This window comes from Callorhinus ursinus, unplaced genomic scaffold (assembly GCF_003265705.2).
Source record: "Callorhinus ursinus isolate GAN/ISIS: 27379988/994484 unplaced genomic scaffold, GSC_fseal_2.0 scaffold17, whole genome shotgun sequence".
Classification (NCBI taxonomy): Eukaryota; Metazoa; Chordata; class Mammalia; order Carnivora; family Otariidae; genus Callorhinus; species Callorhinus ursinus.
Genome location: NW_027397079.1, coordinates 40393887 through 40410660, shown reverse-complemented (window position 1 = coordinate 40410660; position 16774 = coordinate 40393887). Strand labels below are relative to the sequence as shown.

At 44.5% G+C, this 16774-nt stretch overlaps 1 protein-coding gene and 1 pseudogene across 10 annotated transcripts in view; one reads left to right on the top strand and one right to left on the bottom strand.

The window, feature by feature from the left end:
• Positions 1-7487: 7487 nt before the first annotated feature.
• Positions 7488-8001, bottom strand: LOC112834494 (cytochrome c 2-like; annotated as a pseudogene).
• A 994-nt stretch (positions 8002-8995) lies between these two features.
• SH2D4A (SH2 domain containing 4A) overlaps positions 8996-16774 on the top strand; it is a 68198-nt gene continuing 60419 nt past the window's right edge. For 5 of the 10 annotated variants that reach the window (XM_073902615.1, XM_073902614.1, XM_073902607.1 and 2 more), the window contains exon 1: positions 14616-15537. In XM_073902615.1, the coding sequence (XP_073758716.1) occupies positions 15087-15537 (451 nt within the window). In that variant the 5' untranslated portion in view covers positions 14616-15086. Of the gene's footprint in view, positions 9873-9936; positions 10160-10351; positions 10697-14615; positions 15538-16774 lie in introns of those variants that run through there. The other 5 variants (XM_073902613.1, XM_073902609.1, XM_073902612.1 and 2 more) reach the window with 5 other exon arrangements.

The following is a 16774-nucleotide window of genomic DNA, read 5'->3' as shown; positions in this document are numbered from 1 at the left end:
CTCAATTTCTTTCATATTTTATAGTTTTCTGGGTACAGATTCTTTGCCTCTTTGGTTAGATTTATTCCTAGGTATCTTATGGTTTTGGGTGCAATTGTAAATGGGATCGACTCCTTGATTTGTCTCTCTTCTGTCTTGTTGGCGTATAGGAATGCCGCTGATTTCTGTGCATTGATTTTATATCCTGCCACTTTACTGAATTCCTGTATGAGTTCTAGCAGTTTTGGGGTGGAGTCTTTTGGGTTTTCCACATACAGTATCATATCATCTGCAAAGAGTGAGAGTTTGACTTCCTCTTTGCCGATTTGGATGCCTTTGATTTCTTTTTGTTGTCTGATTGCTGTGGCTAGGACTTCTAATACTATGTTGAATAGCAGTGGTGATAGTGGACATCCCTGCCGCGTTCCTGACCTTAGGGGGAAAGCTCTCAGCTTTTCCCCATTGAGAATGATATTCGCTGTAGGTTTTTCATAGATGGCTTTTATGATATTGAGGTACGTACCCTCTATCCCTATACTCTGAAGAGTTTTGATCAAGAAAGGATGCTGTACTTTGTCAAATGCTTTTTCTGCATCTATTGAGAGGATCATATGATTCTTGTTCTTTCTTTTGTTAATATATTGTATCACGTTGATTGATTTGTGGATGTTGAACCAACCTTGCAGCCCAGGGATAAATCCCACTTGGTCATGGTGAATAATCCTTTTAATGTACTGTTGGATCCTATTGGCTAGTATTTTGGTGAGAATTTTTGCATCCATGTTCATCAGGGATATTGGTCTGTAATTCTCCTTTTTGATGGGGACTTTGTCTGGTTTGGGGAATCAAGGTAATGGTGGCCTCAGAAAATGAGTTTGGAAGTTTTCCTTCCATTTCTATTTTTTGGAACAGTTTCGGGAGAATAGGTATTAATTCTTCTTTAAATGTTTGGTAGAATTCCCCGGGGAAGCCATCTGGCCCTGGGCTTTTGTTTGTTGGGAGATTTTTGATGACTGCTTCAATTTCCTTAGTGGTTATAGGTCTGTTTAGGTTTTCTATTTCTTCCTGGTTCAATTTTGGTAGTTGATACATCTCTAGGAATGCATCCATTTCTTCCAGGTGTCAGAATTTTTTTTTTTTAATTTTGGATATGCCACTGATTAGATAACTCTGTGATTGTTAACCTTGTTTTTGCCTTATTTCTTTCAGCTGCAGAATGGGGTCCAGATAATATCTAGATTCCTTCTCATCCTAAGCAATGTATGATTTACATCTTTTAATGAGAACTTATAAAGATGTAGTGTTTAATCACAATGAGGGTTGGCAAATGTGGTTATATACATTCTATATGGGTGTAGACTCCACAAGGGAAAGTCTGCCCCCTTTCACATTTCTCTATTTGTATAGCATGACCTGTCATTTATTGGCCACAACTTTCTACTATACTAGATGCTGTACAAATTTCTTTGTCATTAAAATACTAACATGCCAATAAAAGCCAACTTTCTGTCATGAACTAAACAATGGCAATCACCACTGTGGCCATAAGCTGGCTTTTACCTAACATACTCTTAGGAAGAGGCAAAGTGTGTCACCTTACCCAAGGGTAGAATGAACTCCAATTTACAGTTGGAGAAAAGTCTTCAAGTAAACAGTATAATGGAGGGAAATGGCTTGGTGGAGAGGGCAAGACTTGCTAGGGGGCAGAACTCGAGCTACCTCCAGGAAAGATAAGGAAGTGACTGAGAACACCTGTAGCCCTGGGGTGAGTGGGAAGTCTTTGGTCTAGAGAGGGAAGTGCTTTCCTCAACTAGATGGCCAGAGGGAACATCTGGGTTTCATAACCAGGAAGCAGTGAAAGGAAGGAAAGGAGTGAAAATTAGATATATTGAGGCAGCCACTAGGAGCCAGACATTGTCACTTGTTGCATTGCATTTAAATAACAAGCTGGGTTTGGTGGACCATCCATTTCCAGACAAGGTTGGGGGACTTAACTTTAGGACCAAAACCTGACAGATGAATATCTACCTTCATGTTTGTTTTAGGAAAGTCTAGGGATTGCCATTCCTACTCCTTCAAAATCCATAACCAATTAATTTTGTTTCCATATATTTTAGTGGTTCTCAAGCTTGGCCACACATTAGGGTCTCCTGGGATGCTTTGAAAAAAGATGTTGATGCCATCCCATTCCAATCAAATAAGAACCCCTTGGGAGAGCAGGCAGAGGGACAAATAGTAAATCTCCCTAGGTTATTTTCATATGTGCTTGAGACTACTTCTGTGCTCACTGGCAGTGAACCCTTGTAAAACTAGAATGAATTTGTATGCTTTTTGCAAAGATTGCAAGAAGAGAGATGTTAGGAAATCAAAACCTGATTCTGAATCTGGTCCAAGGAAGAGATCAGACTTTAGTTTGTTAGTATTAGGGGACTTACTCAGAGCTACCTGGGAAGGTCCAGGGAATGCTACAATACTAGCAAAATCTTGTTTCTGCTCCTTTCTCAGAGCTTCGATCTGTAAAAAAACAAAACAACAAAAACAAAAAAACAGCACTGGTTAACACAGCTGTTCACAGATATCCCATATTACTTGGGGTAGAAGTTGTCCAATTCCATCCACAAGCCTCAGATCAGCGTTCCTCTGGGCCACAGGCTCCTTACCACTACATTACAGAAATATAAGAAACACAGAATGTCTTAACAGTAACTCAGAGCATGGATTTTGAGGAAAAATGTTCATAAAGGTAATTCAGGGAAAAACACTAAAATTAGAATATTTCAAAGATGAATGTAAAGACCAATAACTTATCTTGATATTTATGGGAATTAAAAAATAAAAGCCCACAGAGTCATAAAGAAATGAAAATAGTTCAAAATCAAACCTGCTAGCAGAAAACTGAAATCGTAGTATATCTTCAATATATTTTTTATGATTGATGATTTAACAGAGATTTATTTTGAGATCTGATTAATTTTTAGTAAAGTTGAAATGTTTTAGTCTTTTTCTTTCACATCTACTTCACATTCACTGTGGGACAAATGTATAACTTCTTTAAGAATTAAAAATGTGGTTGGAGGGGCCCCTGGGTGGCTCAGTAGATTGGGCGTATGCCTTTGGCTCAGGTCATGATCCCAGGGTTCTGGGATTGAGCCCTGTATCGGGCTCCTTGCTCAGCAGGGAGCGGGCTTCTTCCTCTCCCTCTGCCTGCCACTCCCCCCCCCGCTTGTGCTCTCTCTCTCTCTCTCTATCTGTCAAATAAATAAATAAAAACCTTTTAAAAAGTGTGGTTGAGGAGAACACAGGTAGCAACCTCTTCGACCTCAGCTGCAGCAACTTCTTCCTAGAAACATCGCCAAAGGCAAGGGAAGCAAGGGCAAAAATGAACTATTGGGATTTCATCAAGATAAAAAGCTTTTGCACAGCAAAAGAAACAGTCCACAAAACCAAAAGACAACTGACAGAATGGGAGAAAATATTTGCAAATGACATATCAGATAAAGGGCTAGTATCCAAAATCTATAAAGACCTTATCAAACTCAACACCCAAAGAACAAATAATCCAATGAAGAAATGGGCAGAAGACATGAACAGGCATTTTTCCAAAGAAGACAACCAAATGGCCAACAGACACATGAAAAAGTGCTTAACATCGCTTGGCATCAGGGAAATCCAAATCAAAACTTCAATGAGATACCACCTCACACCAGTCAGAATGGCTAAAATTAACAAGTCAGGAAATGACAGATGTTGGCGGGGATGCGGAGAAAGAGGAACCCTCCTACACTGTTGGTGGGAATGCAAGTTGGTGCAACCACTCTGGAAAACAGTATGGAGGTTCCTCAAACAGTTGAAAATAGAGCTACCATACGATCCAGCAATTGCACTACTGGGTATTTACCACAAAGATACAAATGTAGGGATCCAAAGGGGTACGTGCACCCCAGTGTTTATAGCAGCAATGTCCACAATAGCCAAACTGTGGAAAGAGCCAAGATGTCCATCGACAGATGAATGGATAAAGAAGTTGTGGTATATATACACAATAGAATATTATGCAACCATCAAAAGGAATGAGATCTTGCCATTTGCAACGACATGGATGGAACTGGAGGGTGTTATGCTGAGTGAAATAAGTCAATCAGAGAAAGACATGTATCATATGACCTCACTGATATGAGGAATTCTTAATCTCAGGAAACAAACTGAGTGTTGCTGGAGTGGTAGGGGTGGGAGAGGTGGGGTGGCTGGGTGATAGGCATTGGGGAGGGTATATGCTATGGTGAATGCTGTGAATTGTGCAAGACTGTTGAATCACAGATCTGTACTTCTGAAACAAATAATGCAACATATGTTAAGAAAAAAGAAAAAGAAGAAGATAACAGGAGGGGAAGAATGAAGGGGAGTAAGTCGGAGGGGGAGACAAACCATGAGAGACGATGGACTCTGAGAAATGGACTGGGGGTTCTAGAGGGGAGGGGGTGGGGGGATGGGTTAGCCTGGTGATGGGTATTAAGGAGGGCACATTCTGCGTGGAGCACTGGGTGTTATGCACAAACAATGAATCATGGAACACTACATCAAAAACTAATGATGTAATGTATGGTGATTAACATAACAATAAAAATTAAAAATAAATAAAAATTTAAAAAGTGTGGTTGAGGTTTCTGATGTTGATGATAAAATATGACAGGAAAAATATTATTGGTATTTATCCTATTTTATTTTTACAAAGAAAATATCTGAAGGTAACTTGCATTTCTGTGGAACATAAATTGACCTTTACTTATGGAAAGTGAAATGTCTTTCTGGCAGCAACAGGAATTCTGTGTTGCACATCTCCAAAGGGTGCCTTACACTTTGTAGTCTCTGCTTGGTGTCCCTCCAGTGGTACAGTGCCACACCTGGGTAGCAGGATTCTTGAACAACATTCTAAATGGAATGTCAATTAATGTCTATTAAAATGTAGGCTATTTGTTTCATGGTATCCATTTACTACAAATAAATGACAAATTTAAAAAAACTAAGCATATAGTAAATAGATATTTAGCTTTTCTCTTGGAACACTGGTCCTTGATGGGCATTGGGGCACTCCTGAACTGTGTGCTGGGGGCACGCATGGTACCTGTCTCTGATCTGCCAATGGCCAGCCAGCAGTAGATGCACAGCACCTGTGCCCTGCCAAGGCCTGGTTGTCCAGACCTCCCATCTATCAGGAGTGTTGCCAGTACATGAAGGTGGCAGTCCTCCCCATAGTGCATCTTAGGTCACAGAATGGGGGAAATGTTTTCTATTGAGAGCACTGGTCCAAAGGGAGAATAAAAGTAATTGAGGGTCTCATGAGTAAATACCAGGGCCACTTGATGTTTTTTGGAACAATCTGAAACATTTTAATTGTCAACTTTTGCAATTAAGGGAGGGGCGCCTGGGTGGCTCAGTCGGTTAAGCGTCTGCCTTTGGCTCTGGTCATGATCCCAGGGTCCTGGGATCGAGTCCTGCATTGGGCTCCCTGCTCAGAGGGGAGCCTGCTTCTCCCTCTGCCTCCACCAGCCACTCCCCCTGCTTGTGCGCTGTGTCTGTCAAATAAATAAAAGCTTTAAAAAAAAAGAAATTAAGGGAAAATATATTTTCTGCTTCAGATTATGCCAAGTAAAAGAGAAAATACTGGGAAATGGGAGAGAGGAAACAAAAAGGAAGGTGCTAGAGGATAAGGGGGACAAAGTAAAGACGGAAAAAGAACTACGGAAATAAGAGGAGGGGAAAGGAGATACTTACAAATACAGGACAGGGGCACAGGACAAGAAGGATGGGAGGGAAAAGGGAGACAAAAAAGAAGAGATCCTGGGCTCCACACTGAGTGAATGATTATAGTATTTGTGTGCAGTCAGCATTCATTTGGGCGGTCAGCATCCATTCAACTAACACGCACTGAATACCTGTTGTGTGCCTGGGTGTTGGGTAGGATTCAAACTTGCATAGGATTACTCCTTGCGATCAAGACGTTTATGATTTCAAAGAGGCATAAAACATACATACAGCTATGTATGCCAAGGATGGCAGTAGGAGCCCTGGCTGTCTACGCTCTGCCATCCCCCAGTGTCACCACAAGGCCCAGCACTTAGGGAGGGTTCATTACCTGGTCCTTGGATGTGTTAAATGCTAACTTGTGATACAAGTGCTATAAACATAGAGGAGGCAGGGGTTGCTTCTGGCTGAGAGGGTAGACAGGAAAGGATTCCTAAAGATTGATGCTTGAAGAATAGGTAGGATATTTATAAGCCAAGTTATAGGGCAAGATGTTTTAATTAATTAACTAATTAATTAATTAAAGTAGGCTCCACATCCAGCATGGAACCCAATGCATGGCTCAAACTCATGACCACGAGATCAAGACCTAAGCCGAAATTACGAGTTGGATGCTTAACCAACTGAGCCACCCTGGTGCCCCTGGGGCAAGACATTTTAGGCAAAGGCCACAATGTGAAGCTGCAGAGCCTGTGTAGGTTTAAGAGCCTGGAAAATGCCGGATTATCTGAATGCAGGGTTTGTATTAGGAAGATGATAAAGCTGAGGAAGACTGATGTTAGATTGTCCTGGGCCTTGAAAGTTGCAGGAGGTTTAGTCTTATTTGAGACAAGAAGGAGTGAGCATCAAAGAATTTTAGCAACCAAATATGAGAGATTAGAGTTAATGTTTAAAAAATATTAATTTGGCAACTGCATTCAGAAATGTCTGACCTGGAGAGCCTGGGGCAGAATTTCTGAAAGCATGAAACGCATGTAACTCCAACTTTGATCTAATTACTTGGAGTGCTTACTGCCTGGGCCTCACAGACATTATATTCCCCAGGTCTGGGGTGAGGTCCTGGATCTGCATTAAATTAGTTATCTGGTACATGAAATTTTCTGTACACAAAAGCTATCTAAAACTGGCATAGAAACAAGACCAATGAGGAGGTATATTAGTTATCCATTGCCATGTAACAAATTTCCTCAAACTTAGTAGCTTAATACACATTTACACACATTTACTACCTCAATGTTGTAGGTCAAGAATTGGAGAGTGGCTTAATTAGGTGGTTGCATGAATTTGCACTGAAGACATAAGCCAATGCAGCAGTCATCCAAAGGCTTGACTAGGGCTGGTGGATTCACTTCTAAATTCATTCTGTGGCTGTTGGCACAGAGTCCTCAGTTCCTCCCCAAAGGTTTGCTCATGACGTAGCAGTTGGTTTCCTTCAGAGTGAAAGATCCGAGACAGACACACACACACACACACACACACACACACACACACACACACATACACACACACACCCCAAAACAAGCTACAAGGTCTTTTTTTTAATTATTATTTTATTTTTATTTTTTTAATTTCAACTTTTATTTTTAAATGTTAAAGTTACTACAGGCTGACCAAGAAAGATCAAATATGACTTCTTTAAACAAGCAATATTTGAAATTAGAAAATTCTGGCTTAAAAACTAGTATTTTTTAAGTTGCAAGAGCATTTCATGAAGATGTTGCCCATTCCGAATATTGAATAAGATCTTCTCTCTCTTCTTTCTTTATTTTATTTAATTAATTAATTTATTTATTTGAGAGAGAGGGACAGAGCACAAGCAAAGGGAGCTGCAGGCAGAGGGAAAAGCAGGATCCCTGCCAAGCAAGGAGCCCGATATGGGACTCAATCCCAGGACCCTGGGATCATGACCCGAGCCGAAGGCAGATGCTTAACCGACTGAGCCACCCAGGCATTCCTCTCTCACTCTTCTTTTTAAGACCAGCAAAGACCAGGGTTATATTTCTTTGGGTTCTCCAAATATTCCATCAGAATTTCCTCTCCCCAGACAACACCTTTGTTTTTGTTAGCATCAGAATAAGAAAATCCTAGTGTTTGTCCTGTTTTTCACCCAAAGAGGCCCCAGAGATTTGGACCAGTCTTGTGTTTTCCACTTTTTTCCACTGTGTGGCACTGAGCACATTTTTGAATAAAGATCTTCTTGCCTGCTTCAGCATCTCGCATTTCACTCACAGGGTCAGCAGCTCTGCCCACTGCCTGCCTGGAGAACATTTAGCAGTCACCCAGGCAACATGCGCTGCAAGGTTGAGGCTGGTGGTCCCACAGTAGTGCCTCAAAGACCTGCGCTGGAGGCCCAACCTGGCATGCGTTTACAGGTCTTCCATAACCTAATCTCAGAAGTGACATATGAGGAGGTGGGGATGGATCACTGAGGCTAACTTGGAGTCTAGGTACCACAGAAAGCAAAATCCAAGGTCTGAGTGTGAAGTTGTAACTTGAAATTACAGTATGTGATGTGAAATAATATAAGCTAATGTGTTTGAACACTCACCACATCCAGGAACTATTCTAAGCACTTCACATGTATTACCTCATTTAATCCTCACAACAACTTCATTGTTATTACCCAGAAGGGAAAACTGAAGTACAGAGAGGTTAGTAGCAAAGTGGGAGCATTGCTATAATGAAGGACTTACCAGGACATGATCAGAATTTGAGTGTGGGGGAAGGTAATTGGCTGTGACCAGTGTCATATGGAAATTTTACTGGCTGATGAACCACCCTTTATAGTTCTTCAACTGCTTAATCCATGCAGTGTTAGGATTCATTTTCAGCTGGCCACAGCAGCTACCCAGGGGCAAATGACAATCCAGCTAAATGCACCCACAGGCCATTCATTTAATAAGCAGTGGGAACCAAACCTAAACCAGAAATTCTCCCCTGATAGGATCCCTAGAATGGTTTCTAAATAGCTAGGTCTCAAGGACTCATCTCTACCCCCAAGGCTCTAACTTTGAGTATCTTCTGCAGTCTGGAGAGGTTAGGAACAAGAAAGTTTCATTTTTGAAGGAAGGAAATCACACCCCTGAATTTATCAAGTAGACCATGGAGAGGACTCACTCTCCTTGTGCTCTCGCTCCCACAATGCTCACTGTTTATTACATTTCTCCCCAACATGTGCAATCTGGGGGTTGCCCAAAGCAGGCTGTTTTTCTGCACACATTCTGAATGTTCCTCCACAACGGAAAATGCCCTCCAATGTTTCTACTCTGCTTCTGCCGAACTTTCCCGTACTCAGTCAGCTCCTCCCTTCATGCACCACCCCAACCTGTTCTTGCTGCAATTCACAAGATTCCTTTACCTTCTTTCCTTTCTATTTTTCCTTCTCTGTTGTTTTCAGTCTCCATCTTTCCAGCCTTTTGCCTCCTTGATCCTGTCCGACAAAGCCACACCGGTACTGACAAGTGTCTTGAGTGATAAATTACTTAATGTCAACAAAAAGAAAAAAAAGAGTAAGCTCCAGAGACTCGAGAGGTGAGCTGACTTGGCCTGCTGGGGCTCAGTCAGTGTAACTGAGAAGGGCCTCCCCGCCTCCTCCGCAGGCTCCACCTTGCTTAGGAAACCTGGAGCTCTGAAGTGGAGAAGGGGCCGGGCCCGTTGATATTTTAATAAGTTCCGCAGGTCCCGGGATGGCGCGACAGGCCTTCACAGACTGCAGGTGGAGGGCAGTGGCCTTGCCGCCCCAGACCCCCGGCCGCTCAGGGCAGTGTGCGGTCAGACAGCGGGGCCGGGATGCAGGAGGCCGCGCGGCCTCGCCGACGTCTGGCCCTGGAGCGTCTCCAGGTGCCCGGGTGGGGCCGTGAGCGCCCAGTCAGTCATTCCGGCATGTGGGCCGCGGGTGGGGCGGCGCGGGCGGGCCGGGGCTGAGGGACACTGTTTGCCGACATCTCAGCCGGAGTGTTTGTCCAGCCAGCCTGTGCGGCTCGCGGGCACCTCTGCCTTGCCCTCCCTTCCTTCCCCGACAGCTTCTGGCGGCCCAAGTGGACGTGGTGTTGCTTCGTCAACCTCCAAGGCGAGCGCAGGGCCCTGCACCGGTAGGTGCCTGGGGTGGGCGAGGGAGGGCGAGAAGACTGGGTGTGTGTTGTAAGGGACGGGGGGGGGGGGGGGGGGGGGGGGGGGGGGGGAGGGGGGGAGGGCGGGGGGGGGGGGGGCGTTGGGGGAGGCCCGCGGCGACGCCTGGGCCCAGGCCGACCCGCGCCCCTCCCCAGGGCCCCCTCCACCGCGGCCCGGGCGGGCGGCCGGTGTCCGGTGTCCGGTGTCCGGTACCGGTGTCCGGTGTCTGGAGCCGCCTGCGGGAGAGAGGCCGGGGCGTGTGGCCGCGGTAAGGGGGAGTCCCAAGGGGGGGTTAGGCCGCAGCGCACTCGGGAGGTCTGGGGGCAATTCTGGGGCGCCGGGCGGGCCTCCGTGTGCCTGAGGGGTGTGCGTGCGCACGTCACTGAGCCGGGGCGGGCCGGAGGTGGCCGCGTGGGAGGGTCGGGCTAGCCTAGAACTTCTGGACTCTAGCAGCACAGCCCCGGCGCCCGCGGGTCTCGCGTCTGTCCCGGCGTCCGGGGCTCCTGCGCGCCCGCCCTCCCGCCGGCCCGCGACGGGCGCCCCCGCCTGTGCCCCCGCAGCGACTGCACCCGCGGACGAGCGCTCACAAGCACGTGGGGTAGGGCCGTGCGGACCTCCCTCGCCCCAGACCTTCTGGGAGAGGCCCGGGAACCGGTTTCCCAGCGCCCCGGCACGCAGGGCTGCCCTGTGGGGCTCGGGCGCCGCGGGCGGGGCCGGCTTCAGGGCCGCGCGTCGCCGCCCGCCCGCTGGAAGGTAGACCCAGACGGTGGCCCCAGGCAACCCGGCGACGGTCTTCCTCAGCCAGGTGGGCACCCCTGCCCGCTCCTGCCCTCGGGGTTCACGCGGGCGCCTGAAGGGGTGGGCGTGGAGATGCTAGTTTGTCGGTTCTCAGAGTTGTCATTCCCTTCGCAGGGGTCACAGGGAAGAAGCAATGCACCTCTCTCTAAACTTAGGCTCCTCAGCTCCTAAAAGGTGTTTTGTTTTGTTGAAGTAAACTCTACCCCCAGGTCGGCTTGAACTCAGGACAAGGAGATCGAGAGTTGGGTGCTCTACCGACTGAGCCAGCCAGGCACCCCTCTAAAAGGCTTTTGATTGCCTGCTTACTAGAAACAACTTGGAGCTTTTAAAAGTGAATACATGAATGAAAGGCATATATGGGCATAGATTTGGTACATGAGTGGAATTTTCTAGGTAAATCCGTATGTACAGTAACTTCAAATTTCTGAAGAATGGTATATATGTACAAAACTTATCAAATTGCTGTCACCTCTGGCAAATTCATTTTATCCTCAAAAATAGCCCTTTTGCAGATAAACTTTATTAGGTAAAGTTGAATAAGATAACTGAAAGTTTGAAAATAGTTGGCCATTTTAAAAGAAGTAGAATTCAAACTGTATTCTTTTTTTTTTTAAAGATTTTTATTATTTATTTATTTACTTATTTGGGGGAGAGAGAGTGAGTGGGGGGGGGGAGGAGCAGAGGGAGAGGGACAAGTAGACTCCATGGTCAGTATGGAACCAGAGGTAAGGGCTGGATCCCACCACCTTGAGATCCTGATCGAGCCAAGCCAAGAGTGGGCTGCTTAACCGACTAAGCCACCCAGGCGCCCCCAAACTATATTCTTAATGTTAAGGTCTTACTGTCCATATACATTATTGCTATGATTTAGACTTTATCTCAGGCTTTTCCCCCCTCTAAGGTCTCAGAGTCATTAAAAGCACAACTTTTATTTTGTTGAGCAGGGCTATGGAAGATGTGAGAGTCAGGCCAAATCCAAATCTGTGGTATCCTGGAAAACAACTGATCCTATCACCCTTTAGAAATAAATAGCACATATGGACTTGTCGCTTGTCATTTCTCTTTTTTTTAAGTAAGGTGCTATACAAGAAGAAAACCGAGTTAGCTTTTCTTTTTTTGGATCTTGAATAACTGGAAGTTTGCTGCACTCAGTTTGTTAGATGGGGAAAGTCATTCAAAGTTTGAATCAATGTCAGTGGTTGTCCTATGAAGGAGTGAAAGTGGGAAAAACCCTGGTTAGTTTCCTCCTTCCTGTTTCCTCTACCCTGGCTCCACTTGTCTGTGCAACTTCACATAGACTATATGACATAGTCTTCAAATTACAAAGATGTATGGGCAGGCCCTCATTTCACAGATGAGAAAACAGTAGTGAAATGACAGCTGAAAGTCATACAGCTCTTGGATGGGAGTCATACAGCTCTTGAGAAGCCCATGCTGGGGTCCTTGCTGGGTGTTCTGTGAGCACCCTGTGCTGTTTGAGTTTTCCATCTTTGAGCGTAAGGGAGGAAGGAGTTAATTCAGACCAGCTGGGAATCAACAGCCTTAGAATAGCATGCATATTATTCAGCTGCCTGACCTCAAGGTAGTTGCCAGCTGAGCCCCCAAGTATTCTCTGAGGACACAGGGAAGCCAGCGTCTCCTTCAAGATCTAGTAGTTAACTTTAATGCTAAAAATCCATGTTTGCTAGAAAAGGCAAAACAAACCCAAATTAAAACTGTGAAAGAGCTTGAGTATCTCATCACAGAGGTACCATGGAACTCTTCACACCTGTGAGAAGCTGAACCATTTATGCTGCTCCTAGCGGCTGTGAGAGAGGAAACTGAGAACACTAAGTGCCCAGTGAATAAAGCAGGCAAAAACATCCATGCCTGGGCCACCATGACAGTTCCCTGCTGCCCTTCCTGGGGGGGTGGGGAGGTTTTTCGATATCTGGTCTCCCCTCAGCTTATCTACAGTACCTAGATGAGGCTTCTGCCCCTCAGAGGCATTATGTCATGCACCTTCAAGTCAGCATTTATGTTGCTGCAAAAATTTGCTGGTCTTCATTCTGAAATTTCACATATGGTAGCATATCCTGAGGATGTGCTGATTCTGGGCTTACAAAGAAACTGTACTGTACTAGTGGAGTACAGTAGAGCTGACTTAGAGCCAGACTGCCCAGCTTTGCCACTTTCCATCTTCTTCATCTGTGAAACAGGGATAGGGAGGGGCTGAATCCCAAGAGTAATTGTGAAAATGAGTTAAAACACGAAAGGTGCTTAAGGTAGTGGCTGGCACAGCGTGTGTAAGCTCTTATTGTCAGGAGTACTCTGGGGTGGAGAAAAGGAACAATGTGAATTTGGCACTTTCAGGGTTTTGGTTTTTAGGCCGCACCATCGTTGTTGCTAAGATTCACCCCACTCATAATGGGGAACAGAACACAAAACCTCAGGCTTCACTGGGTTCCTCCTTTTCTACCATGTTTTATTTCTGTGAAAGTCAATCATTGGAGTTAGGGAATGTGCCAACATAAGGACATTTACTGGAACATCAGGGAGTCATTCACCTTGTTTTTTTTACTACTTCATCTCAGAACCTTGGAGTCAAGTGTGCTGAGGAACAAAATCCTTCCTGTGGTTCCTGTGAAGACAGAGCTCAGCCTCTGGCAAACTCTCCTTTAGTGTAGATTTAGTTGGCCCTGCCCCTCAAGAAGCTTGTTGGGACCCAAGAGTCAAGAAAGCATTACAGGATGTCAATTCTTTGGCTGGTATAGCCTTTGCGGGTCATCTTTCAAAGCAAAATGCAAAGGTAGGAAGGGAGCCTGGGAGGGACATGACTGACTGAGTTAGAGTCAAACACTGCTTTTAATTGTTTTTAAAACGTTTCTTTTTTTTTCTTTTAATTTTTTTAGATGGGGGAGGGGTAACAAGAGAGGGAGAGAGAGAATCTTAAGCAGGATCCATCCTCAGTGTGGAGCCCCACTTGGGGCTCGATCTCACGACCCTGAGATCATGACCTGAGCAGAAATTAAAAGAGTCCAACACTTAACCAACAGAGCCACCCAGGCACCCCCCAAAATTTTCTCTTAATATTGTGTTCCATTTGAGTTCCAGTAGTTTGAATGCTGCGGAGATTATAGGATGCACTTAGCAAGAATACTTGTAGCCTCAGTAAAGGTCCCAGCTACACAATGGATAGAGAATTTAACTATATGCTGTGTATGCAAACATTCTGGAGTACCCTGACTGTTGAACATGCTTGTGTAAATGAAGAAACAGCTTTGCACGGAAGAAGAAGAAGAAGAGGGGAAGCTGCAGGGGACTCCCGGGGAGCTTTACAGTCTGGCCCGTGGAAATGACAAGGTGAAGGAACTAAGAGCAGCCAAGGTATGACTAAGTGATAGTCTGAAGTTTATGAGTGTTTGCACTTAGAAACAAGGTATTTGAGAGGCATGGCTAGATGGTGAGATTATTTGAGCATTGAGCGCACCAAATTACTGGTCAACTTCTTAAACATAGGTGATCCTGAAAAGTCGCAGGAAGTAAGCTTTTTTGTGTATCCTGTTATATTGAAAAAAAAAATTAAAAGTCTTAAAAAAAAATCAACCAAACAGAAATGCATAAATGAGAGGAAACCCCAGTGGAATCGTCCCTCTCCCCCAACCACTGTGAACCCACTTGTGAGCGCATGAATCTGGGGCTTCTTGGTAAAGGAGCCCTCTAAGAAGCTCTTGTACAGCAGGGAGCCTTTGTAACAAACCTTGTCACCTCTTTAGTCCCCCGGTTTTTCTGGTCTGTAAATTTAGATTTTATTAAATTAGATCTATGAACAGGTACATTTAAAACCTGGTGACCTTCCAGAGTGTACACGAATGTTTTCTCCTGCACCTACACTATTTTCACGGTTCTGGCACGTCGTCTGGAAATTGCCTTGTCCTTCTGTGAAGTTGAAGTACATAATTGTGTTTATTTCGTGCTACTTCTAAGGGGAAATGGGAAAACTGCATTGTGGTCTAATTTCTATTTCTTTTTCCTTCCTTAAGGATGGCCCCATTTTGGTTTGGTTTGGGGTGGGTAACTCTGTGAAATCTCAAAAACAGTATTTTCTTTTGAAATAAGTTGTTTGGAGAGAACCGTTTAATTTCTTCCTGTGCCTCTTTTCTCAGCCATACAGTTGGTGCTTAGGCTCTGAGGTAATAATACGTTTGCTTAGTTGGGAGAAGGCTAAACTTCTGTTAATTTTTTTTGTTTCCCTGAGATTGACCTGTAAAAAGTTAGGGTTTGTTTTGTTTTGTTGATAAAATATCTGGAAATTACAGGATAGGGGTTACACAAACTCTTAACAAAGTGTGCCTCAGCTTTTCTTCTCCTTTCACCTGAAATGAAAAGCGATACTGTATTTCCTCCAAGCTTGATTCATGAGCCTGCCCCTGCCTGGCGTCTACATTTTAACGCTGCCAGCTTTTTGCCTGTTGCCCTTTGCAGATTCGCGAACAGCATTGTGGACCATATCTTTGCTGCCAGGAACCAAGAGCCGGTTCGCTGAATTATCGTCGCAGTCACTAGGATTGCTGCGAGGCTCTGGGAAGGTCTGTGGGTACGTCCACGTGCCATCCCAGGGGAGGCACACCTGGAAGCCATTTTCAAGAACTTTTGTCACAGGTGTAAAAGACTCCAGGCCTGCAGAGATGCTGAAACAGATACTATCTGAGATGTACATAGATCCTGATCTGCTGGCAGAGCTCAGCGAAGAACAGAAACAGATCCTGTTCTTCAAGATGAGGGAGGAACAGATCCGCCGATGGAAAGAAAGAGAAGCAGCAATGGAAAAAAAAGAGTCCTTGCCAGTGACATCCAGGCCAAAGAAAGGTAAACTTACCTGTGTCTCTTCTGTGAATGTGTTAGTACCGTGGCTCCCAGCTTGCTTTAATAGTTCACACTAGTCAGAGCAAGTCAGGTGCAAGTTCCAGTTTGGTAGATGGACCCTAAATGTTGTTGAGATTCTAATAGTTCAGTTTATCAGCTTGAAGTTTATACTTACGTGCACATACCCACACATGCACAGCATTTACCATGAACTTGTGTAGCCATTAAGCAGATCTCTTACTTGAAACCAGACTGACCTTAAGCTGAAGTAAAAAGTCACCTGTACAGTTTGATTTGAGGGGTCCTGAGGAAGGGCTTCTCTCCCACTTATTGTCACTGGGGTCTATATCCTACTACCAGGATACGAAGGCATTGTATCAGCAATTTTATAGCAATTGTGTTTCCATTTCTTAGACTTTAAGAGATTTTTCTTTGCATTATCTTTTTTTAGGGAAACTCCCTCTTAAAATGCAAATACTGCTGTGGGTGGGGGGAAGTCATACTACACATTTTTTTAAGTAATCTCTGTGCCCAACGTGGGGCTCAAACTCATGACCCCGACATCAAGAGTCGCATGCTCTACCGACTGAGCCAGCCAGGCGCCTCCATACTACACATTTTTTTAATGTGAGTTAATTTTTCAGCTGTATTTCTTCCTGACCCAAGGAATCCCTGGTTGCTTGAGAGATCCTCTTGAGACCATGAGGGAGAAATTCTTGTACATCAAGATTTAAAGCATATACACACGCAGACGTAGAAAAGCATACATTAACCACCTCTGCTCTTCGCCCTCCCCCAGCACAAATTCTGTCATGGATGAATACCTAAGTTGTTTAAAAAAACAGTTTTCAATGTCACCCACTGAGGCGTACAAGACCAATTTCTCCTCATTTTTCATTAAGCCAGGAAAAATAAAATGTGATAAAACCACTCAGGGTTTCAGAGATGGAGAAAATGAATCTTACTTGCATGCTGGTATATACAGACTCAAAAAGGAAGTCAGTTTAGTGACCTTTACCTTATACTGCCTTTGTTTAAAACCTTTCCAATTAAGCCTTTATAATGATATGGAAATAAATATGAATATCTCATTTATTACTATTATCAATAACAGCTATTTGTTAAAAACGTGTTTTGTCAGACACTATGCAAAGCGCTTTTATATACAGTATGTCTCATCTTCACAGAACTTCTGCAAAGTGGTATTGTCTGTTTTATAGGTGGAGAAACTTAGAATCAG